The 25,265-nt window shown below is 41.7% G+C and overlaps 2 protein-coding genes and 1 long non-coding RNA gene across 3 annotated transcripts; 2 read left to right on the forward strand and 1 right to left on the reverse strand.

Annotated features, from left to right (window-relative positions):
- Nucleotides 1-421: 421 nt before the first annotated feature.
- On the reverse strand, nucleotides 422-8,606 carry LOC142054453 (uncharacterized). The gene is made up of 3 exons (XR_012659540.1): nucleotides 5,826-8,606; nucleotides 2,279-2,481; nucleotides 422-738 (listed from the first exon to the last, which is right to left on the reverse strand). It is a non-coding gene; the product is annotated as an uncharacterized LOC142054453 (long non-coding RNA).
- A 305-nt stretch (nucleotides 8,607-8,911) lies between these two features.
- On the forward strand, nucleotides 8,912-17,063 carry LOC142054452 (uncharacterized). The gene is made up of 2 exons (XM_075087033.1): nucleotides 8,912-9,046; nucleotides 16,926-17,063. The coding sequence occupies exons 1-2, from the start codon at nucleotides 9,008-9,010 to the stop codon at nucleotides 17,019-17,021; spliced, it is 135 nt and encodes a 44-aa protein (XP_074943134.1). The 5' UTR covers nucleotides 8,912-9,007; the 3' UTR covers nucleotides 17,022-17,063.
- Nucleotides 17,064-17,336: 273 nt separating this feature from the next.
- Nucleotides 17,337-24,136, forward strand: PTP4A1 (protein tyrosine phosphatase 4A1). The gene is made up of 5 exons (XM_075087032.1): nucleotides 17,337-17,475; nucleotides 19,034-19,126; nucleotides 19,504-19,634; nucleotides 21,244-21,318; nucleotides 22,537-24,136. Exons 1-5 carry the CDS (start codon nucleotides 17,371-17,373, stop codon nucleotides 22,652-22,654), a joined length of 522 nt encoding a protein of 173 aa, XP_074943133.1. The 5' UTR covers nucleotides 17,337-17,370; the 3' UTR covers nucleotides 22,655-24,136.
- The last annotated feature ends 1,129 nt before the right edge of the window (nucleotides 24,137-25,265 follow it).

Consider the following 25,265-nt stretch of genomic DNA (forward strand, 5'->3'; position numbering starts at 1 on the left):
ATCCATGCGATGCTTGATGCCTTTTGGGCAATACAAGAATGCGAGAAGATGCTGAAAAATCAGAGAAATGACTACCACAATATTTTTATAACAAATTGGAAAGCCATGGAAAACTGATGCAATTGTTACTCTATCCCCAAGTACACACTAGTGTTTCAGGCAGGAATTGTGCAATTCTGCAATGGGAACATTTAAACACAGATAGGGAATAGCTGCAGTGGCTCCAGAACTTTGCATGGTGAGACTACACCAACGCTGAATAGAGCAGGATAATCACCTCTTTTGACTGGCTGCTTATGTTCTGTTTGATGCACCCTGGGATGTGTTTGCCCCCTCGGCTGCCAGGGCACACTGCTGACTCCTGTTGAGCCTGCTGTCAACCAGCACCCCCAGATCCTTTCCTGCAGGGCTGCTCTCCAGCCACTCCTCTCCCAGTTTGTACTTCTGCCTAGTGTTACTCCATCCTAGGTGCAAAATCTGGCTTGTATTTGAGCATCGAACAGAACTTCAACAAACTTTCTGTCACCAGCTTTGGCTTCAATCTTTCAATTTTTAATTCAAATCTCAGAATTAAAATTAAAGGTGACAATTTTTACCAATAATGAAATTCCAAATGCTAATGACAAGATGAACTTTGAGTCTAGTGACAGTACAGCATACCAGTTGACAGAAGAATATACTCAGTTATACAAATGGACCTGTGAAGTTTTCCTGTCTCAATAACTTGTTGATATTTTGCTGCACAAAAAAAAAAAAAAAAAGGAAAAATCAATGAATGTTCCTCCTTAGCAACGGAGGGGAAAAAAGCCAGGAGCAGTGTGGAGAGGATGCTGTACAGGCAATGAGTGACTCATAGCTGCATTAAAGAATAAGGAATAAGGAAGTCTGGGAACTTTTCTACAGATGTTTTCACGAAGTCATTTAATCCATACAGCCCTGGAATACTGAAAGCTAATGGTACTTTTTCAAAAACCTCCACATTCCCACAGTCTGAACAGACTGAGCAAGAGAGCACTGTTTAGTTCTGCCTGCAGCACTAACAGCACAAGGCAGTAAAATCTGTAGTTAACATTTTTGAGTGAAACCATAAATGAACTTTCACACTCATCCAAAAAAACTTTTCAAAAGGGAATAGTTATGAGTCCTTGTAATTGCCGTATGCTCTTGTAATCGCCATTAAAATGTCAAATATATGATTATTAAAGTACTGGTTTAGCAGTCTTCATGAATAGCATTGCTGAAAGACAGTAACAAAAAAACCCAGAACTAGATTGCAGTTTTTAACAGCAGATGTATAGGATCTTTATGCCACAATTTTCTTCATACACAGTCATAGCAAATATGGAAAGCATTATTAGCGCCAAAGGCTCTGATCATCATCCCTATGGTTAGGCTCTGATTTGCCCCCTAACATGTTCTCAGAAAATATTCACAGGCTGTCAGCTTGAACGGCTTGCTGAGATAAATGCCATAATACATCCAGAATGTCAGACCATTGGACTGTTTTAAAAGGAGTGTTTGGAGAAAATTTAACTTAAACGAAATCAAAAAGGCCCAGCTTTCCTAATGTATAGGCTTAATCTACTTCAATAGGAATAAATAAGTGGACATGTTGTAAAACTGCATAACAACAGAAAACTTACTTGTGAGCAATATTGTGCAAATTTTTTTAAAACTATTCAACTTTAGGATTACTCCTGTAATACTTAAATCACCATCTACTTGGATTATGTGTTTTCCCAATATATGTTTTCCCTGAATTTTCCCAATAAATAACTGAAAAGGGACTTCACAATATTTGGTTGTATTTGTGAAGTATCCATAGCAGTTCTCTACTCCTTCTAACTAGTCCATGGCCAATGCATATAATGAGAGTTCTAGAAAGAAACTGAAATGACCTTCACTTACAAAATCAGAAGCAGTTTTAGGAGCTGAAAATGGGAAACAACTCTCATTATCACTACAGCATATACACAAGATCTAGCCCAAGATCATGATGCTATACCAGAAACCTGTAGCATACCACACATTGTATATCAAGTGCCTTTTTACATTAATGAGCGAAAAGGTCTGTGCTAAATCCTCATAATAAATTCAGAGTGTTTTTTATAAATATGCATGGACAAAGAAACCGTATAAATATGAAGAATCCACTGTAACTCTTTCCATTTTGACAGTGCACTAAAGCAACACATGTAAAGTTTCTACAGTAAGCTTAATTCTGTATCACTCTTCAACCACATCATTTCACTCAAAACCACAGATACATCAAATATACCTCCAGTACATCAGCAGAAATTTCCATAGCAGCAAGGTTTCCCCCTCTAGCATAGACCACACGTCTGTTCCATCAATCTTCTGCTAGAACAGTGTTCCACAAGCACTATATGCCAGCAGCAGAGGGCTTGAACGTATGCTGTAACCATGTGGGCTCAGGCTATGGAAATAGAACAGGCTTCCTGTTGCGCGATTGAGCAAAACCTGGATATAGGAAAGAAATGAACTAATGTTTAACAATCATGAGACTTTTTAAAGGACAGAACAAAAGGATGCAGATCTGTTGAAAATAGATTTTGACTGAAGATATCCATCAAAAATAAAGAGGAAACTCTGCTAGAGGGGGGAATAAACAAGACCAAGCCACAGAAATGAAGCTGACATAGTAAATATTGACAAGAACAAGAAGCTAAGTAATTTAGAACTATTACATATACACATCGAAATGATCATCAGTGGAAAAATATAAAGAAGCATTCAGTTAAGTTGTAAGTATTGATGAATTTTAGAAACGTTAAAAGCAGACTTTCCAGGTAAGACAAAATTTAAGAAATCATACACCTCCTTTGTGTTATAAGTACCATGAGCAGTTTGGATTAGCTAAATAAACTCAAATAAAGGATCTTCTGTTAAAAGTCTGCTTTTCCCATTAAATTTTCCCCTCAAGACATGAAACCCCATATTTTGTAGTTTATGACATCCTTTGCATCAGTGTACAAAATTTCATACGGTTATTCCTCTACTGAAACCAGTAACTTATATTTGTCAGAGCACATAATTTGTCAGACTTTCCTCATCCATTCCACCTTACTATTCAAATTAAGAAACCTTTAGAAGCCTACATTTTCTCCTTGTGAGATACCACTGATTCTAGTTTTTGAGTTAAACAGAGAAAGTCCTTTACACATCTCACTAACTTCTTCCAGTCTTTCTTCGAATATTTTTGCAGCTTTGCATTCTTACCAATACATCACTGTCTCTTCTAAGACATGGCTGTGCATCTATCACATCTCAAACACAAATTTTACAGAAACAATTGGCACTGCCCTGCAGTCTCTTCCACTCCAGTACCCTGTTCACCAGAAAATCCAAAGATCACAGAATTTAAAAGACACCACTGCACTGAACCTAATCTGAAGAGGGAGGAGAAAAAGGGCAAAGAGTAGGAGCAGGAAGTATAAAGGAAGGAGTAGGTAATAGGGCACCTGAAAAATGCAATACACAGGCTCCAGACACATTGGTGGGGGTTTCATATCAGAAAACAGGGTAACTTGAGAGGCCTCTGGCCAACAGAACTGCTCACATATTGGGTTTGCATGACAAGGTTTTGGTAGCAGGGGGCTATAGGGACGGCTTCTGTGAGAAGCTGCTAGAAGCTTCCCATGTCCAACAGAGCCAGCGCCAGCCAGCTCCAAGTTGGACCTGCTGCTGGCCAAGGCTGAGCCCATCAGCAATGGTGGCAGCACCTCTGTGACAATGTATTTAAGCAGAGGAAAAAGTTGCTGCACAACAGCAATTGCAGCTGAAGGGAGGAGTGAGAATATGTGAGAAACAACACCACAGGCACCAAGGTCAGTGGTGAAGGAGGGGGAGGAGGTGCTCCAGGTGCCAGAGCAGAGACTTCCCTGAAGCCCATGGTGAAGACCGTGGTGTGGCAGGCTGTCCCTCTACAGCCCATGGAGGTCCATGGTGGAGCAGATATCCACCTGCAGCCTGTGAAGGTCCCCATGCTGGAGCAGGTGGATGCCTGAAGAAGGACTGAAGAGGACTGAAACATGCCTGAAGGATGCCTGGGAAGCCCATGCTGGAGCAAGCTCCTGGCAGGACACATGGAGAGAGGAACCCATGCTGGAGCAGGTTTACTGACAGGGCTTGTGTCCCCAGGGAAGGGCTCCACACTGCAGCAGTTTGTGGAGGACTGCCTTCTGTGGAAAGGACCCCACACTGGAGCAGGGGAGGAGTGTGAGGAGGAAGAAGCAGCAGAGACAACACATGATGAACTGACCACAACCTCCATTCCCCATTCCCCTGTGCCACTGCAGGGCAAGCAGAGATGATTGGGAGTGAAGTTGAGCCCAGGAAGAAGGGAGGGGTGGGAGGAAGGTGTTTTAAGATTTGGGTTTATTTCTTATTATCCTACTTTGATTTTGATTAACAATAAATTAATTTCCCTGAGTTGAGTCCATTTTGCCTGTGACAGTAATTGCTTAGTGATCTCCTTGTCCATATGTCCACTCAAGAGCCTTTTGTATACTTTTTTTTTTCTCCCCATCCAGCTGAGGAGGGGTGTGATAGAGCGGCTTGGTGGGCACATGGCATCCAGCCAACATCAACCCACCACAACATGGTACTTCAATAGTTAGTATTGAAGTTATTAAAGATAATTTCTCTACCCACCTCTCAATTTCATGCTCTGTATCTAAGGATCAATAAGGATAATTTTTACTGTTACCACAGCACTTCCCTGGGAGTTCATATTGACTTACTTGTCCATATAATCCCTGGACTGCTTTTAGAGTAACAGAAGCATTCTTAAAAACTTATATAAATCTCGTGTTCCTGGCTCTAGCTGTATGACTTTGCATGTGTCTGTACTAAAACACATTTTTGAGTGAACACAAGTTACTAAAAAATCTAGATTACTCTGCATAGCTATGTTGACATCATTGACACTTGATATTCATCACTTTGCATGTCACACTTGTTTTTTTCAGTGATCGTTGATTACACTCCTTTGATAACTCTTCAAAAACATGAATATCTAGTGTCACAGCTATGCTGTTACTTTTATGCCAATCTTGTAATCTTATCAAAGCATTAAGTCAGCTTTCTTTACAATAGCTATTTTCCGTAGAATTACACTGATTTGCATTAATTATATTCTTATCCTTTAATTCTTTTTTATTTTAATCAGTTTAGTCATGTGTGAGTTTGCTATTAGATGACAGTCTAACCCAGTCATAGTCAACTCACTTCACCTTTTTAAACACTGGCATGACATTGGCATAAAAACAGCTTTCAAAAATTTCACCACAAAAAGATACAGTTAAATCAGCAAATCAAAGATCTAACCAGCAAACCCTGAAGTATGAAAGTTAATTCCATACAGATAGGCTAGTAACAGACATGACATCAATATTTATACAAAATCCCCGATTCCATTCAAATTTAAAATAGGATAAGTCCACATAAAACAGTGAAACTACATCCAACTGATACTTAAGCAAATTCAGATTCTGATATTTCTTTCCAGTATACAATTGTTTGGCATTCTTTTGCCCTCATGTTATGATACAGAAGACCCACATAAATGTCAGTGACAAATTACTTCTGTCTAGAGGGACTAAGGCAGTTAAATGTCTGCAAAAGACAAGCGCATTAAGAAACAGTATTTTTATTTAGTCTTTGAGTAATATTTATATTAGTTCATACATAAAGATACATATTTCAAACATAAGAGTAGTATTTTATAGTTTAACTTTTGCAAATCCCTCAGAAGTAACATTCTCAAACCAGACCACATGTACTAGCAAGAAATTAATACAAACCACTTCAAAGTGATGCATGGACACTGTGTGACTGCATGTTGAAGACTACTTCCTGTTCTGGTCCCTACAGTTAAAAAATAACGGATTTTTTGTAAGTACAGAAAGGTCGACAAAGATGATCAGAAGTAAAAAATTGCTTCCTAATTATATTAGGATTCTCTTTCTTGACAAAAATGGCTAACAAAGCATCTAAAGTATATACACTTTTACATAAAGAAAGTGAATAGAGAATTTTTTTCACTGTTGTACTTAAGAGAACAGGGCAACATCAAATTATAAGACATTACAGAACAGCAGGTTTTATAAAACAAAATAAGTAATCATAAGGTATAACTTAGCATTTTGATTTTGAAACCAGTATTCTTTAAATTGGTTGGTTTAATGCACAACTTCCTATTAAAACTTTCAAAAAATATTTGTAATAGTCAACTAGGTAAGTGCTAGACATTCAGGCTATGCCCAAATTTTATTTTTGACTCACACTGCTTTAAAAATATATTCAATCTTTGTCCTATTCAGTCTTTTGTCATGAAAGTTGTATTAATCTTCCTAATACCACAATAGTGAGGATCATATCTTTGCTTGTCAAACTGTTAACATCAGCCTTCTGAATTCGTCCCACAGATTTCTCTTTACAAGGATCTTTTATTCTTATCTTTAAAGTTCTTCAGGAGTCTTGCCTCTTTTGGTCACTTTCTATCTCCTCAATCCACTTTGTCTCATCAGTTCACTAGCTGGCACCTTGTAACTATCCACTTGTCAATTTCTCCTATAAATGTCTTTGACTCGGTCCATGTTACATGAAACATGGTTACTTTGCTCTAAACAAAGTATCTCTTGTCATCTTAGAGCGTAAGACACAGGGACTGCATCTAGTGCCAACTAGTGCGACATAATTAACCACAACTAGGGGGTCCGGATAGGGACTATCCTAATAGAAATGAATATTACATAGTTAAAATGACTCAAGCCCCCATGCATTTCTAGACCAAAAGCTTTCTGAGCTAAATCCTTTCTTCCTAGGGAATACAATTTCAAAGAAACTGCCAGTTACTCATATTTCCACTGTAAACTACTGTGCTACACTACTGAAAGGATGTTGCAGCAGAAAGTAATTTGACCCTAAAATCCTGATGAGTTTAATGTGCAATGAAACAGTACACAAAAGCTTGCATTGATGGAGGGAAAAAAAACACCAACCAAAACAAAAAAACAAACAAACAAACAAAAAAAATCCAGCAAGGATTACAGCAGGTAAAGAGCTGTTTAATCTGTCTCAGAACTCTATCCAGAGCAAATTCCTCAAGCTTTATTGACAAGAGAGAGAAACCATGTTGAGTTTTTCTCTTTTTTCCCCAAAGCCCTCCTAACATTCTAACCACCAACAAATAAACAATATTCCAAGCACCAACTTTGGGGTCATTTTCTTATTTTATAGGATTCTGAGCACGTTTTCAAGAAGTTTTGCAGGGAGAAGTGGAAACAGCTATAAGTTCACCAGACGCATGCTCCAAGTCAGTCAGTCAATACAAAAGGCAACTGTAAATGAATACAGCCCAGATGTATTTATAGACCAGAAAAGCTGCATATATTATCCTAGTAGAGATATGTCTGCTGGTCAGAAGTTAGCTTATGCCCACCTGAAGCCAGGTGGAGTGAAAGGTAATACAGACATGTTCTGAATATCATATCTCTCATGTTGGCTACCATTAAAACCTCCTCTGTCCAAACCATGGTTTCTGCAGTTAATACAAAAATAGAAAATTTGGCCAAGAACACAAACCAGTCATGCCTTTGTACAAGTCAATACAACCTGCTGAGATTCAGAATTGAGCTGTTTATTGTATAGATCAAAAACAACTTCTGCAGACTCTTGTAATCTCTATAGTAACAAAAACATAACACGCAGAAGAAAGGCTTAATCAGTTAAATCTAACTAGAACAGCATCAGACTAACTGAAGCTAAAAATAGCCTGTTATTTCATAAAGCCAGCGCTGACCCACATTAAGGTGTTTTCCAGGTTGACGTGTCCAGCTGGGGCCTGACTCCCATGCCTCAATCCGTCACGCACAGCAGCGATGCCACCGGTACTTCGCACCGCCAGGTTTCACCCGCGACACGTCTGCCTCTCAGCAGCGCCCGTGTCGTGGGAGACAGCGTTTCCTAGGAGCGAGAGAGAGCGCAGGGCTGAGAGGGTCCATGTTGTTTCCCACACCACGTCTGGCCTACTGGCCTCCCATCTGTAAAACCAGAAATCGTGGGTTTATCTCGACTTAAAAGCACGGAACAATCTGCGTGCAAAACGCGCCAAGGGCTTCCCATTGGCGTTAAACCCGCAGGGAGAGGTTTCGCAGCCCGGACGCGACGGGGCTGAGGGCTCACAACGCCAGCAGAGCCGCCGCTGCCCCGCCGCCGCTCATCTCCGGAGGGCCGCAATACGCCGCGCCGCGCCCAGCCGCCCGGACGGGGAGCGGCGCTCCCGCCTCAGCCCACCGCCGCGCCCCGCGCCCCCTCCCGCAGCCCCTCGCCCCGGGGAGAGCCCGGTCGCAGCCGGCGGGCCGTCCGCCCTGCACCGGGGCCGCGGGGAAGGGTCTCGAACTCGCCCCCCAAAGGAGCAGGAGACCGCGCCAGGCGCGTCCGGTGAAACCATTGGCAACTGCCAGCGGGAGGGGCTCCAGCGCGGAGTGGCCCCTGCCCGGCCCCCGGAGGCGACGGCCGCGCCTCCCCGCCTGCCGGCGCGTCCCGCTCTGCCCCCGCCGCGCCCCTCCCCGGCCCCGCCGCCACCCGCTCCATTCACGAACCGGTTCCCGCCGGCTGCCTCCGCCTCCCGGCTCCCGCCCGCCTCCGCCCAGCCTGCCGGCGCCACGCCCCCTGCTGGCCTCGCTCCCGCCCCCGACGCGCTGGCGGCCTCACCGATTGGACGGGCGCGACGCTCGTCGCCGACGTGCGTGAGGGAGGGGCGGGCCCCGGGGGCGCTGTGGGGGAGGCGGCGCCGAGTGTCCCTGCTGGTGCAGTCGCGTCCGCCCCGCGCAGCCCGCAGAGCCGCCCGCCGCCCCAGCTGTATGGTCCAACCCCGCTTCTCCGCCGAACCCCCTCCGGCAGCTCCGCGGCCTCCAGCGCCTCCGCGTCCTCCCGGTTCTGCTCCTCCTGCCCCCGGCGGTGGCGCCCGCACCCCGGCTGTATGATCAGGCTACAGTCTTCAATGAGTAACCATATTCCTGTGAGTGCCGCCCGGCCGCCCGCGTCCCCCTCCCCGCCCGCCTCTCCCGGCCCCGCCGCGCCCGCGCCCCGGCGGCTGCCCGCCCCTGCCAGGCTCCCGCGCCTCTCCTTCCCCGGTCCCGTCCCACCCCATCTCCCCCCCTCCCCCGGTCTCCTCCATGTTGTCTCTTTGTTCTGTCGCCCGGGCCAAGCCGGCTCCGGGCGGCTTCTCGCAGCGCCGGCCTGCGGCTCCCCTCGGGCGGGCCGCGAGAGGGACACGCCGGCCCGGTTGCGGCGCGGCGCGGCCCGGCCTTCCTTCCGCCCCCGGCGCCCCACTCCTGCTCCCGCCCGCCGGAGCCCCTCGCTCCCCGCTCTGCCGGGGGAGGAGGAGAAGGAGGAGGAGGGGGCGACTTCTCCGCGGCTCCCGAGCGGCCCGGCCCGGGCACAAAGCCGCTTTGTGAGCCTGGCTGCCGCCGGCCCCGCCCGCCGGCCCGGCCTCCCCCCGCCGGTGTCTGTCTGTCTTGTGGCGGCTGTCCTGCCGGCGCAACCTGGGCAGGGCAGAGCCCCCGCAGCCGGGGCTCCCGCGGCCCTGGGCCGGGCCGGGCTGGCGGCGGGGGCCGGGAGCCCCCTGCCGGGGGGACGCCGGGGCCGGGCGGCGGCTACGGGGGACAAGATGGCTCCGCGTCGGGAGCCTGATGGAAGCGTGATGCGAACCCGTGACCCGCCGCAGCCGGGGCGACGGCACGGCCCGCGGGGCGCTGTCGCGGCCGGAGCGGCGTCCCCTCGCCGGGGGGCGGCAGGCGGCGACCAGGAGCCCGGGGCGCTGGCGGCGGCCGGAGCCCCGGGCTTTCCGGGCTAGCCGGGGCTTGCCCGTGGGCGCCCGCCAGCCAGGTGGTGCGGCGCCGAGCGCGGCCGGGCCGCGGCGCTGGCTGGCTAGCTGCGGGGCGAGCTGGCGCGGCCGGTGCTCTCCCCCCGCCGCGGCCCCACGCGCGTGGCCGCCAGGGCGAAGGCGACCGAGCGGCTTCTTTGTCTCCGGCGTCCTCGGGCGGGGAGTCAGAACCGGCTGGGAGGGAGGACGTGAATCCTTTCCAAAATGAGCTTTATGCAGCAGAAGTCGGGTATTGCCCGGACTCGCGCACGCAGCCGGCCTTGTTCGCCTGGGCTTTCAGGTGGCTCCTCAGCGGGGAAGAGTCCGCAGGGGAGTCATTTAAGTATGCCTTGAAGTGGATATTTCTGTAAAAGCCAGCTATTAACTCTCAGCAGCTCAGGAATGCTGTCAAATTCCTTAATTTTGACAGAATCTGCTTTTAAGACCTTGTTACCTGCCTTTTCAAGGAAGGTATTTCCTTCTGGAGGCAAATCACAATTCAGCATCAAAAGTTTTGCTTTCTTCACATGCTTGCTTTTTTGGTTTTTTCTTTCCCCCGCCCTAGTAATCTCAGTGTCTGTGCTGCCTAACATCGCTGACCACAGAGCACAGTGTATTTAAGCACAAACAATGCAAGGCTTGCTGGTGGTAGTATGCCCTGCAAAAGAGAGAAGCAAAGAAAGACAAAGCATTGTCAAAATCAAGTAACTATCATATGGTAATAGTAGAAGCAGGATTAATGATGTTAATACGTAGGTCTTAGTTGCTGTCTGGTAGGCAGCAACACATGTTGTAAATATTATGAGCTGACAAATGCCCAAGTCTTTGTGGCACAAGGTGTTTCTTATTGCTGCTGGAGACAACTTTCCAATATGTCTACCTGCACCTGCAGAGTCTTTCCAAGGTGGTGACTCAGAAGTATGAACACTGTCTCCTTGTAATCTCATAAAACTGTCAAATCAAAAAACCTGAAGATGGCACTTAAATGTCAGCTCTTATTCCATTGATGGAACAGCAAAGGGTTTTGAAATTGTCTTAAAGGAACAGAATTGTTTCAGGGGGAAAACATGGAAGAAGCAATACAGAAATTGCACAGCCATGGGAGGAAATGTGAGACTGAGAAAGAAAAATGAATGACAGATGTAACAGGAGCCAAGGGAGAAGAAGGATGTCATTGTCTTACTGAAACCAAATGTGTCAGTAAGAGAGTAAATAAATAGAATTTGGCCTTATCGAATAACTTCTATCTTGTGAAACCTTCCTGTTCTGACAGAATACATGCCACGTAAGAATGCTGGATCCATCCCAGCATGTAGACTGACTGTAAGTGATCACTTCTCTTAAAGATTAACCAGAACGCCCAGATCAGGGTATTACTGAATTCTAAACGAGTAACAGATTATCACCTTATATTTAAAAAAATTAAAACTCACTCTGCCAGATCAGTACAAGAGGTATCTCTGTGTTAAAAGTAAGTCCATAACTCCTTACAGCTTTCTTCACAGACGCAGTGCCTTGTTTGGCACTCATACATTTATTAGACTCGATAAAGTGCAGCAATAATTGTCTTCACATATTATATGTTAAATTTCATATGTTATTGCTTAAAATAGAATGAAATAATTTTTGAGAAGGATGACAGGACTTACATAGTGTACTATTGAAGCAACAGTGTTAAGTCATTTTGAGAGTCCTTGCTTTCAGAAATTCAGAAACAGATGCGTTAGCCAAGGGGGTGGAATGGTTTCTGTGATGTCTTATTTCCCCCAATATCTGTTCAGGGTTTTTTGCATAGGCTTTTTTCGTGGTCCAAGCAGAAGAGCTAGGAAGACAGTCACATGGCCTCAGTTTCATCATCTCTGGAAGTTGCACTGGCTTGTTATACAGGAATTTTTGAGATAATTTTTTTTCTTCCCCTAAACTGCATACTTGAGCCACAAGAAACATCCGTCCTTCACAGAGCATGTTGTAACAAACTTATGATAAACCTTTGCAGTCTACAATCTGTGATAGGTGAGTGTATTAGGCCATGGGTCACTTTCTGTGGTCCAAAATGGGTAGTGTTATCACTGGATATCAGAATACAGGTACTCATGTGCCCAGTAGATAGGAGGTGCATCTTGTCAACACTACGTAATGAAGGTGTGCCTCTACCTTGAGTAATGGCTCCACGTGATTTGTACCCCTTAACCTCCCACTCTTCCTTGTCTACCTTAGCAGTTGCTACTTAGGCCTTGAGTACTTAGAGAAAGTCAGGAGTGTTTGTCCCTCTGTCCTTCAGTAACATTTTGTCAGGTAGCAAGTTAGAACAATGAACTCACTTGCAGATGTTCTTAATTGTACTATGTAGTTTATTTTAGTCTTCTAGTTTTGATTCTGTGGTTTCTGTGGGTGGGTGTGTGGCAGGTCTTGACTTCAGAGAACACAATCCCATGTAGCTGATTCTGGGTGTAAATGTTTCTGGTCTATAAGCAGGTGGATTGAGCAACTGTGAACAGTCTTGCCTATCTTCTGAAGGTAAAAGTGTCATGTAACTGTGTAAAAAGTACTTTTGTTTGCATGCTTCTCAAGATGCTACCGAGTTGTGAACACGTCAACAGTATGGGGATGACCTTACCGCCTCTCTGCTTTCCACATATCGGTAACAATCTAATAGATTGCTTTCATACACCGTTTTTGCCAGACATGAGTGATTGTTTCAAACTGAGACAATCGGCATACATGCGACTCTGCTTGTCAGAAAGAAGAGCATGAATTAAAAATTTTTTTTTCAAGATGCCTTCCTCTTGCTTGTATAAACTATTCTGTAACTTCTCCTAGCATGAAAGATAGTAGGTGGTGCAATCATAATTAACATAACTTTGTCCCATTTTGGACAGGATACTTTCTCTTAATAGGTGGTCCTGGCATATTAACCCTAGCTTTGTTTTCCAGTTTTATTTTGATGGATTTAACAGTCTAAATGGTGTTTGGCTTTCTGTTACTAATAGAAACTGTTGCTTCTGTTTCTAAAATCCTTCAATGTTAACTTTCCTCAAGGAAAACTCACATGTACATTGACAAGAATATGCTGGAGTACCGAACTTGATGGTACAATGAGTTGTCATTCTGTTAAAGAAACTTCAATGTACAATACTATGCATTTGAGTTTCACTTATGCAGCCTTACACTTTTGTACACTGTCTTGACTTTTTGATAACTACTTGGTAGGTAACCAAAAAAGCTCACTGTCTGAGACAATACAGCAATCTTAAAGTAATTTTAAAGCTGTATTTCCAAGCTTGTCAAAAGTTGCTCACATCGAGTTCCCCCTAAGCCCAAGGTAGTCTTAATTACTACAACACTATTTTTATAGCAGATTTCTTATCTTCCAGGTCTTTTTGCTGAAGATGGGTGAAGCCTTATGCTCTGGCTTAATGCCATAACATAAACAGCATGCCAATCTACTACTTGCCTTTAATTTTCATTTGGCTCTGGGAACGGAACTAAACTAGGTTGGCAAAGCTGTCATAGGATAGTACAGCATGTTGCTGCCTTAAGGAGTTCGTCTGCATGTGGAGCTTTCTGGCTAGCAATGGTGACAAGTGATGGCATTCACATCAAAGGAAAGTGTGAGCTTTGCTCCTTTATAATGTGGCAGCAGCAGTTGCCAAGGCAAACAGTGAGACTCAAATACATGCTTGGTTAGGTCCTTAGTTGTGTGAATTAGTAAGGTGCTGATGTGTCTAATTGCTAACTGTTAAGTCAGTATTAACGAAATGAATTCATTTGTAGGGGTTAATTACACATAGAACTCAAACTTAACATTGCGTAAGCGTATGTGTATATGCATATATAAGTATTAACTTTGGTTAGTCACATCTAGAAATTCGGTGCACAGTTCAAATACTTATACAATCTGCATTTAAAAAGTAGGTTTTATTACTTAACTGATGCCTTGCTGCCTGCTCTCCTCCTTACCCTCGCGATGAGTTTGTCTGGTATCATATTGAGTACTCCTAGTTGTATACTAAGGGCAGCCTGCCTGCCAGGCTGGATGAATCCTGATTACTACTTACTTCCTACTTGCCCCGGTATGGGGTCATGTTAACTGTTTCAAATTACTCTACATTCTTTTCGCTCCAGATTGAAAGGTCTTTTCTTTACCCTAGTGACCCCATTCTATCTCCTCGAGCTCATTTGTGTGCTTTTCTATTTCTGTTTCTGACAGCCTCCACTCCCTCATCCTCTACCAGGGAAAAGGACAGGCTAAGAGGAATCTCTTAGCAGTCTTAAGAAGAGATAAACATGAGATCTGCCAGTGCATGCAAAAAGCTGCACAAGACCTTGTGCAGCTGTATCTGCTTAAAGCTGTCCTGTCCCTCTTTGCTGTTCTGCTTCTTAGCTTATTTAAAGTCACTTTCAATTAGTTTAAGCTATCTTCAGTTCTTTATTTTCAGTTGCTATTTTCGATGTTCCCTTGGTCTGGTCCTAAGAGTCTTTTTAATGCATACCTACCTCCTGCTAGGACATGGCTGGTGTGTCAGATGATGATTCTTGGAGTTCTTCCGAGTCTGAATTTTCCTGGTTCCTTTTACTCTGTTGACCTTTGCCTTCAGAGGATTCTTCTTACTCCTTTTTCATGCCTATTATATTTAGAGTTTTCACAGTCCTTCAATTTATTACAAAGCTGAAAGGTTTTTTTGCAAGTAACTGGCAAACTTAATCCTACAGTCTTTACAGAAATGGTGATAGTATCTCTGAGTGGCAGCAAAGTGCATGTGAAATTGTCCTGCTAGTTTCTTTCTGCTAACTTATTTCTTGTACTGGTTAGCAGGGTTTTGGGGTTGTTTTTTTTGCAAGACGTACCTGTGATTAAGGTGCATCTTTAAAACTTCTTACCAAGAAGCTGTCTGAAAACATGAAAAGGATGCCTGGAGGTGTTTGGTCTGCTTTTTCTAAAAGTCCATTGTAACACTGTGTGATGCAGCTCTACCCATCTGCTACAGTCCAAATTCTTAATGATTTTTATCTCTACTCCTTTACTGAACTTCCCCTTCTCTGGATTTAATAACGGAGCAAAGCCATGTCTACAACATAAAACGCTTGCAAGTCTTTAAATTGTAGGTGGCTTTAACAACTCCTTGACTGCTAAGATAACCTCTTGGAAAAGTCAGCATTTACTAGCCTATCAATCTGTTGTGATTTCTGCTTAATACTAATCATTTTTAGATAGACATGCTGTAGTCTTACGGTATAGGGTTTAGTGCCTGCCCTGGAGTCTTGGTCTGACTCCAAATCCTAGATGGCAGTCAGCAACCATGACTTATTTGCATGTAGCGCTTTCTTCCTGCCCTTTTGTAAAGTGTTTTAAGACATTGGCTGTTACCAGGACTTATTGTACAGTTGTCTTTAGGACCCGATCTTTTTGAATTTGCTTTCTCATGGTTGGGAAGCTTTTCAGCACAGGCTGTTTTTTCTTGGTCCTTTGAATGGAACAGTTTGAGTGTAGAGCACTGAAATACTGTCTTTTCTCCTTATTTCCTCATGTACACTTGCCCTCATTATATATGTGGATGCATGCATAGAGCTGGTAGTTGAAAAAAATCTGAATGTTTCTACAATGAAATTACATCTTCTGTTTGCTGGAAACTAGGAATCACATTTTTAAGAAAGTAAGTCTGTGATAGCAATTCTGTAACACTGCATGCTCAGCTAACCCATTTCCAAAGTGTCTTGGGCAATGTTTTGTTCGGGCATGGAAATGCATGGATTCTTTCCAATGTTTGGGGTTGACTAGACAACGTAAGTCACTTTTTCTGCTAAATAGTTGTAGGATCAGTGATGTTTCTCTCTAGTACCTAAGTATATTTAGTGGGGATTTGGGTCAGCTTGTACCTATCTTTTGGGAAACAAAACTCTTCTTTCTGTTCCCTAGGCAGGTATCAGCAGCAGCACTGGAACTGCGGCTGTGCAGAAAACTAACTTCTCTGCTCTAAGGTTCCAGGGTGCATAAAAGCATATATTCTTGGCTCATTCGCACAGCAACATCTGCAAATGAATACACAACTAAGAGCATCTACACAACTCATCAGCTATCTACTTCCTAGTTGTGCGTCTGGCAGTAACTTTGTGTGTAAATTTAACCATAGCAAAGTAGTATACCACGGGACAGGAATAACCTGTTCAATAAACTTACCTGTATGTGTTTTTTAACTAGACTATCTTGGTATATTAATAAAGTCATGGTGTAGAAAGGCAGTTAAAGGCAAGCGAAGGTTGCCATATGCCTTCAGCCTTCAGTATGTGAAATGTTCCTTAGTTAGAAATCTGTGTGCCTTGAAAGTCTCAAAGCATGTTCAAAAGCTCACATTGTTTTGTTAGACCGCAAAAACTTTGCATTTGCTTTCAAGGCCTCGTATTTGAGACAGGTGGATTTAGGTGCACTTTTTTCTACTGGCTGTTCTGTATGTGAATTAATGATGTTTATATGCAAAGTAGGTCTTTAGCCTTTAAGACAAGCAATTCTGTGTCTGTGTAGAGAGTGATAGTTTTGTTTAAGCACTAGAAATTTTCTTATGTTCAGCTTGAATATTCAAGGAATCTCATCCTGGCCTTCATGGGACTACTTAAGGTTAGTGTAACTTTCATCGGTGTTGCAATGTGTCTCATTCAGAATAGAAAATACAGTTGTATTGGGTATACTGGAGAAGCTATGCTTTAAGTATGGGCGTTCTTCAAACTTGGTCTCTTGTTGCTATGTTTAGCACATCTGAATTGGTATTTTAAGAAATCTCAGGTTTTCGTGTTGAAACAGCCCTATATGGAAACTTCGTAGTAAGTAAATATATTTATTTTCAAGTAACCCTTGCTAAGAAAGGTAACTGGATTCTTATGCAAACCTAATTCCTGGATTGAAAAATAAACCTTATGAAACTGCTTAGTTGCTCTGCTTTTATTTTTTCATTTTATAATGCTTGGTGTCTTCAAAATAACCTTGTTTCACCTGTGCTCATTATGCTTTCCTCCCTCCCCCCCCTTCTTCTCTTTACAGCAGTTCTGTGGTGTTCTTGGTCACACATTTATGGAGTTTCTGAAGGGCAGTGGAGACTACTGCCAGGCACAGCACGACCTCTATGCAGACAAGTGAACTGTAGAAATCCATTACTACTCCACCAAGAAGCCCCCCTAAGTGGTTGACCAGGATAAGAAGTATTGAATTGAAATTGGCAGAGCATTTAACAACAGAATTCAGACCTGGATGGGGTAAACCTCAGTGCACTGCCTTTCTTTTGCCTCAGTATTACTGGATTGAAGAATTGCTGCTTCTTGTTAGGAGGTTCATTTCATTTCCCATTGCTCCCAAATTCATACTTCCAAGCACTGAGAATTTCACGTGGAGTATAGTGAAGTAGACTTCAGTTTCTCTAAATCACTTCTATATTAGAATTTTTTTTTTAATCCTTTCATAATCTTGTTGCATGTTTAACTAAATCAATATGGCCCGAATGAACCGCCCAGCTCCTGTGGAAATCACCTACAAGAACATGAGATTCCTAATCACACACAATCCAACCAATGCAACCTTAAACAAATTTATAGAGGTAAGATCAGGACAGAATTCTTACTGATGTGGGTTTTTTTAATGCCTGAACAGCATGCTATATTAACAATTTCCTTCTTTACTAGTTGGTAACAGCTGTGGAAGCTATATGAAGAGGGACTAAGACTGTTCATATATTGACTTTGTTTCAGATACTCATGCCATGCTTTGAAGACCTACAGGCAAATCTATTCAGATATACTTGGGCATTGACAAAAACATGCTTCTGAAAGTGAAGCAAAGAAACAATTATACTCTCTAGTACATTGTACATTAAGCACATTGTTTAGGTCTGAAAACAAGAATTATCTGGCAGAGTTATGTATAGAACAATACAAAGATCTGCTAGTAGTAGGAACTCATATGGATTCATCTAAAGTGGTGTAATGTGTCCTTGCACCTATTTGCATAGTGATTAAAAAAGTAATAACTCACTATACATTGTGAATCAGAACCTTAGGAACAAACAACAGGATTGCAATATGCTTTCACTGCCTATTTCCCTTCAGTATTAGCAGATCATGGTTCTAGTGTAGTTTAAGAGAATCCTCTGAGTGTCATAGTGTCTACTTCAGTGAAATCTGTGGTAGTAGGCTTGCTCTGCATCCAGAGCTGCTGAAGCTGCTTTAAGTGTTTTGGTACATGCTGAAATTCTCACCTAAACCTTGCATCTAGCATGCTGAAGCTACAAAGTGCACAGTTAAAAGTATGTGCATGTATGCTAACAATAGGTTCTTCCAAAGTTACCTTCTGATAAGGTCTGAGTTTGTAACATAGTCATTAGCAAGATTTTAGGTGTATTATACCTCTGTCTTGCATACAGCATGGAATAATTTACAAGAAGCAGAGTGACATAACATTTGCGTGCCTTTATACTCTCACAACTAGGTAAAGTTTGCTTAGGCTATGCTTCAGCCATTACCATGACAGTTACAGTGTGAATGATGGGTTGTTGCAGAGAGAAGGAAGGAGTGTCTTTTTTCTTTTTTTTATTTTAATAAATAGAAGTTAATAACAAAATGGAGAGGTAAATGTTGTTATCGTCTTGTTATGATAACTCAGACACTGGAGTAAATTCTTTCCCTGTGTTCACAATTCTTATCAGTAAGAGGTGTTACAAAACTGTTGTTTAAGTAGAGGGAGAGAAGGGGAGGATTTAAACCTCACTCAGAATCCTTTTAGTGACATATTTGGCTTTGCAAACCAGGGAACTTCCTGGTCCTTTAAAAGGAATGATTTTTTTGGAGATGAACCACTTATTTCATCAGTGCTTATCTGGATTTGATTTTAAAAGAGAAAAGTCTGATCCAACATAACAAAACTTAATCTTTAGAAATGTTTGCAGAAGAGCTCAAAGGTATCTCGCATTAGCGCACACAAGTTTTCAGTTATTTGAGCTTTCTGTGTTCTTCACAAGGTGGCAAGCATTTGTGCAAGTTCACTTACTGAAACTTTTGGAATGAGTTAATAAGCTAACCTACTGAGAAAATTAAATGGTAAGTGAAGTCAGTTTATTCCTAATGCTGGTGTTCTGGGGTGTTTTTTTTCCTGCTTCCTAGGAACTTAAGAAATATGGCGTTACCACAGTGGTAAGAGTGTGTGAAGCTACTTATGACACTGCTCCGGTGGAAAAAGAAGGCATTCAGGTTTTGGTGAGTAGTGTAGAAGCAGAGTTAAAGAACAGCCCACCCCCTCACCTCCCCCAAAAAATTTTCTTTCAGCACCGCCTTATTAACTTCTATAGAGTATTCCTGCAGCTGGTGGAGACAAAAGCTGTACAGACATCCTCTTTTGTCAGGGAAAAAATCCTGGTTTTAGCAAAATCATTGGCTTAATAAAAACTGATTGAAAGGAATATATTCCTAATATTGCTATAGTTATAATATTAAAAAAACAATAAGGTTGAGTTGTTCCCTTAGCTGTCAGCTCTTTTGTCCATTGTTTCCCCTACTTTTTTTTGTATACACACAGCATACAAGCATAAAGGGTTCTGGCTTTATGTACTTATGTATGTCATGCTATATTCTAGGATTGGCCCTTTGATGACGGTGCTCCACCATCCAACCAGATTGTTGATGATTGGCTAAACCTCCTTAAAGTTAAATTTCGTGAAGAACCTGGTTGTTGTATTGCTGTACACTGTGTTGCTGGTCTTGGAAGGTGGGTAAAGTTTTAAAGATAGGTTGAATTGCCATCCCTGGTCAGACTTGCTAAAAGTACAAAACTTTATTTGAGGCAAATGTAAAATAGTCACATAGTACCGGAATGACCTCACACTTAAAAGTAGTTCAGATGACAGGAAACTATTATATGTATATATTAGACATAAATGCCTTTTAGTCAACAGGTTATGCTAGTATCACAGCCCCTGTACAAAAACTACTGAATGAAGTAAACAAATATATTCTTGCGCCAAACATATTGATGATTTTCCCACTGATATTTTTTTGTCTTCCCCTTTTTTTCTGAAGGGTTTGGTTTTTAGTGACTCACCTGTAAGTTTCTTCTTCATCCCTGTTTCAGCAGTATTGTCAGTCTCCTTGTACCAAGGGTATTGTAACCATTAGCCACAAACAAGTGGGGTGCTTTGGCACATCAAGACCAACTTTCATCCCTGTTGCGGGATGAAGTGTTCTCCAAAGTCCCAAAGCTCTGTTTCTGTATCACTTCTAACACCGAGCCTCAAAATTTTTATGGATAATGCTAAATATTCTCCCTTGGCCCTGTTCCTTCCGTCTGCTGCCACTATCTTAAATACAGTTCCAACAGCTGTGAGAACATAATGGTCTTGCTGCTATTGTTCTAGACTACCTGGGAACTAGATCTGTTCAAGAAGCAGTTGCCATGTTCTAGTCATGCGTTTCAGCATTTCCAATATAAAATGGAGGTTTCTGGTCTTCCTGTCCGTTAGCCTGGCTTATCCACTGTTTGCCGTTATGACTTCACATATAATAGAGTTGACTGTATTGGTGAATGCTACCAAAACAAGTCCTCTCAGCTGCTTACAATAATATCTGGGGGTTTTCCTCAAAATTGGGCAGTTAACTAATTGAAAAGAAGATCCTAGCTCTTTATCATGTGAGGTTTTTTAAATCCCTGAACGTACAAAACCACTTAAGCTTGCTACTAGATGCACAAGTCTGTTGCTGGTGTCTGGCTTGCTGTTTTGTTTTGGGGTTTTTTTTAGCCATAAATCGTTAATGTGTTTCAGTTTGGTTTATGTCAGGCTTTCTTAACTGAAAACTGTTCTGTCAGATGAAGGATACTGTTGCAAGCAAGGAAATCCTAGGGATTGGGCAGCAGCCTGTGGATTGCATTTGTTCCTAAAACCTGTGACACTAGTTCTAGGACCTGTCAGGTCCAATCAGAAACAACATCTCTTCTGATCTCTGCTTTGGGCTCCTGACTGCTTCTGAGGATGCTTGTTTGTGGGAATACAAAGCCGTATGCAATTCTTCCCCAGAATCAATTGGCTTTGAAACAAATGGGTAAAGATTACTTGTATTTTATTCCTGCTGTCCTCTCCTATACCTAAAGCCAGATGAACAAAGCTAAGGTTGACCGGAGTTAATTTAAACCCCTTTCTTAAGGATGGGTCGCTTGAAAATATATGGTATAATGGCTCAGTTAATGTAGAAATGACTTCCACTTGTCTTTTTTGCTTCCTCAGGGAAGAAACATCAGATAGACACAGAAGGGCAGAAGAGGGTACTGGAGAAAGTACGTGCTGGCAAGTGCTAAACTGAAATTTTATTTTTTTTTTTGCCAGAGCTCCAGTCTTAGTTGCTCTTGCACTGATAGAATGTGGAATGAAATATGAAGATGCAGTGCAGTTCATAAGACAGTAAGTATGAAGCTAACATCTAGCTGTTTCCAAGATTTCACACATTGATATAGCCTTGGACACTAAAGGAAGTTTTGAATGCTGTTCTTGTCTTACTTTTTTTTTTGTAAGGTATTTAGTACATATGAACTTCCTAACACATACTGCATACAGTTAGTGTTGTAAGACTTGTCCTGTGGGATGGGTATTTTCTGTTTCTGTGGAAACCAGAATTGGTAAGTAATTATTTGAGCAAGTTTAACAACAACAACAGAAAAAAGCAACCAAAAAAAACCACCCCTAATCTTCAGTTATGTCTGCAGAGTTGTCCTTTTGTTATTTGTACGTATGGGAGGCAGAATACCTTTAAAATTTAAGTTCTGCCTGGTAGCTAGAGCTAACATTCACATTTGTGGATCCTTTCTTCTGTATTAGATCAAAGTGTACTAAACAGTTCCTCCTAGTCTTTTCTGGTAGTCTACTGAAGAAAATACTTCCTTGGATATTTTTTTTTGTAAATGTAAGTTGGACAAGAACAATTTTGGTCTCAATGCCTTAACTTTGCAGGTTTCAACTATATTTAAAAGAAGCTGCAGCTCATATAAACAATATAAAAATACTAGTTGCATAACTGCTAAGCCTTTAAAGAATTAAATTCAGCTTGTACATCGTAACAGGCTGGTGTATATAATGTGAGGAATATGAAGCCAGGTACATATTCCAAACACTCAAAAAAAAAAAAAAATGTACCCTTCTTTCACACACTTCTGGTTTGAGAAAACAAAGCAAGATCAATTTCTGTCAACTTCTTATTATGGGGAGTTATAATATTTATGTACTTTCTTAATATTGTACTATTCTTCATAATTATTTTAAGAGACTGAACAACTTCAGCTTTCTTAAGACTGTATCACATCTGCTCTATAGCTTCCTTTTGAAGTTTCTTCTAAAGATCTTAATGTAAGATCTTTGGCTTATGTATATCAGTGGCTAAAAGCTAAAACACTGTCTAAAATGCTATGTACTCCTTCGAGCGTGTGGTCCAATGAGGTATTTGTGAAAGGAAGCTACCACCCTCTTTCCTGGCACGTAACTTTTAATTACCCTTATTTTGGTTACAGTCTTGACTTAACGGTGGTTTTTTTAAGTGACCTAATAATATTTTTCTCTGGTTGGTGATATTATTTCACTGGGAAGTAGATTAATGTTCTGTTTAAAATATTTTTTTCCTCCATCTAGGAAGCGGCGTGGAGCTTTTAACAGCAAGCAACTTCTGTACTTGGAGAAATACCGCCCCAAGATGCGCCTGCGTTTTAAAGACTCCAATGGTCACCGAAATAATTGTTGTATTCAGTAAAGCTCAACAGCCTATAGTACTTCTTTGGGATTAAAGGATGGAAACTAGAATTAAGCAGACTGCATGCCAAAGACATGAGTCTGATAGTTTTTAGTAGCAAAGGAAGCTTCCTTAGGAGTATTTAACAGGCTAAAGGCTTAGTAGAAATGCAACTTGTATGTTTAGATAAATATCCATCTGTTTGGAGACCCAGTAAATGTTTTTGCTGTACTCTGTTTCTGAGCTGTCTCCTTGTTCATCAATTACCTGCTCAAATATCCTTTAATCATGCCATTGAGTCTTACCCACGTAGTTTCAACTACTAAAAATTGGGGTACTAAAATCAATCTGTAGAGAGATTAGGTGCCAAAATACCCAGCATATCAGCTACATGTCTTTCCTTATAAATGAGCATAGCTCTGATGATGTGAGAACTACCAGCTTATCTGAACCTTACTATCTTTTTTTCTACAGTCATTTCAATATTGAAGAATATGGCCTCTGAGATAGTCTTGCCTGCTCACTGTATGTTTTGTCTCCCACAATCGCACTAGAATATCAGGATTTGCACAGTCTGTCTTTTTTAATACTATGAATTACAGCAACTTTTTACCCCAGTGTCTGTACTTTTTCTGTTATCTGAACTTCTCCATTTTACAAATCATTACTCTCTGGTTACTCATGTAGAAAATCTTTTAAATTGTACAGAAGCACACAAGTCTTTAATGTCTCCAGACAAAAAGCCTTACATTAAAATTAATGTTGGCACTTCATGTGCAACTTTAAGAGGGCCTGAAAAGGTTGGGAGGGGCTATTTAATATTTCTAGTAAAATGTTGCCTTTGTCTTGTGCAGGAAGTATAGAATATGCCCTTTACTTCAGTAAATATTTTTTTAAAATGTAGAAATGCTTTGTTATTGTAGCTAAAAATTCTTAATCAGAAAATTTCTGAAAAATCTTGTAGTTTCTTTTAATGTACCTATTGAAAGTTGTTTACCAACTATTGCTTTGTTGACAGTGTGATTTCTTTTTTTTTGTTTTTTCCTCCTTGAGTTTCTGCTATGACTTGGGCAGACCTCTGTAATATTTTGTATGCCTTTCAAGCTGCGTAACTTAATATTTGGATACTTGATAATTTGTTTTATTATGTAATTGATAAAATGGTGATGTGTATTAATGTTAGTTCAACCATATATTTATACTGTCTTGGGAATGTGTGGTTATAGTTCTGTGGGAGAAATAATTTTGCCAGTGTTCACCAGCTTGTAAAATCTAGTGCAAGAGCTTAAACATCTAAATAAATACTGAAATGCACTTACGAAGTTTGCTGAAACGCTCATGACTTTCACTTATTTTTGTGTACTTTGTCGGTAATCTTGAGGTGCCTGAATTCAGAATCTATCCAGGCATCTGTTTTCTTTTTTTTTTAATTTGGGCCTGAATGTCCCCTTTGCTGTAATGTTTGCTGTTTGTTTTACTCAAATAAATGTGGACAAAAATTAATAGCAGAAAGTACGGTATTTCTTTATGTAGTTTACTTGTGACTGCCCTTCCCCAGTACTAAAATAGGTTACTTGCTTAGTGTTCCTCAGACTCAGAAGTTCTTTTCTTATCTTTTTTTTTTTGCAATAACTCATTTACTTTCAAGCAAATGCAGAAGAGTATTCATAGTTGTAAAGTTTGGAGAACACTTGTATCAGTAGCATCAGAATTTAATTAGAAAATAGTATGATACAATGCTTCACCATCAAGGTGAAGCTATGTCTAAGCAGAAGATGTCCCAAAAGATGTGAGTGAAGACCTGTGCAAGTTTGACTTTCTGGAGAGCGGTGACCAAACTGCCTGCTGAGAAGTGCAAGATGCTCTTAGTAGCTACCTGAGGTGCTGTTCTTGCTGATGATCATAAGCTCAGGACCATATCTGCTTAAAATTATGCTCCGATTAAACATATCTTGCCTTTCAGAATGGTGAAGTGGGATGCTATGTACAGCATAAACTTCAGTGAGACTTCTGAGGGATTGCTTTTGGAAAGTTATTGTCTCATTATAAAGAGCAGTTTGAAATTATGTATGATTTTAAAATGCCTGAAACTGAATATGATTTAGCTTAGTACGTAAAGTAGTTGAATAAACTCTTAACTAGTTAGTTAAGCTTTCCTTTGGAAGTTAAACTTGGTTTAAAGGGTATTGTGATTAAAGGAATACAGCTTCATTTGGCTGAGGAAATAAGGCCTTTTCTTTTGGAGCGATGTCCAAAGTCACAATCTTGGGCAGTTTCCAAGTGATGACAGTCTTGACTGTCAAGATAGACTAGACTTCAGGAGCAATGGTAAAGGGAAAACCCACAACAATTCTGAAACTCAGAAGTTCAGTGAGCTGACAAAAATCATAGAATGATTTAGGTTGGAAAGGACCTTTAAGATCAAGTCTACACATTAAGCAACCACTACCAAATCTACCACTAAACCATGTCTCTAAGCACTTCTACATGTCTTCCAAATACCTCCAGGGATGGTGACTCAACCACTTCCCTGCGCAGCCTGGTCCGATGCTCAACAACCCTTTCAGTGATGAAGTTTTTCCTAGAATCTAACCTAAACCCTGCCCAGGTACAATGAGACTATTTCCTCTCA

The sequence above is a fragment of the Phalacrocorax aristotelis genome, chromosome 3 (assembly GCF_949628215.1).
Source record: "Phalacrocorax aristotelis chromosome 3, bGulAri2.1, whole genome shotgun sequence".
In the NCBI taxonomy this organism is placed as follows: Eukaryota; Metazoa; Chordata; class Aves; order Suliformes; family Phalacrocoracidae; genus Phalacrocorax; species Phalacrocorax aristotelis.

Excerpts from the sequence above, each read along its gene's own strand:
- PTP4A1 (XM_075087032.1), top strand. The coding sequence starts at position 17,371 with ATGGCCCGAATGAACCGCCCAGCTCCTGTGGAAATCACCTACAAGAAC. Across the intron at positions 17,476-19,033 it reads CCTTAAACAAATTTATAGAG|GAACTTAAGAAATATGGCGT; the intron begins GTAAGATCAGGA and ends CCTGCTTCCTAG. Across the intron at positions 19,127-19,503 it reads AAGAAGGCATTCAGGTTTTG|GATTGGCCCTTTGATGACGG; the intron begins GTGAGTAGTGTA and ends GCTATATTCTAG.
- LOC142054452 (XM_075087033.1), top strand. The coding sequence starts at position 9,008 with ATGATCAGGCTACAGTCTTCAATGAGTAACCATATTCCT. Across the intron at positions 9,047-16,925 it reads CAATGAGTAACCATATTCCT|CAGTTCTGTGGTGTTCTTGG; the intron begins GTGAGTGCCGCC and ends TTCTCTTTACAG.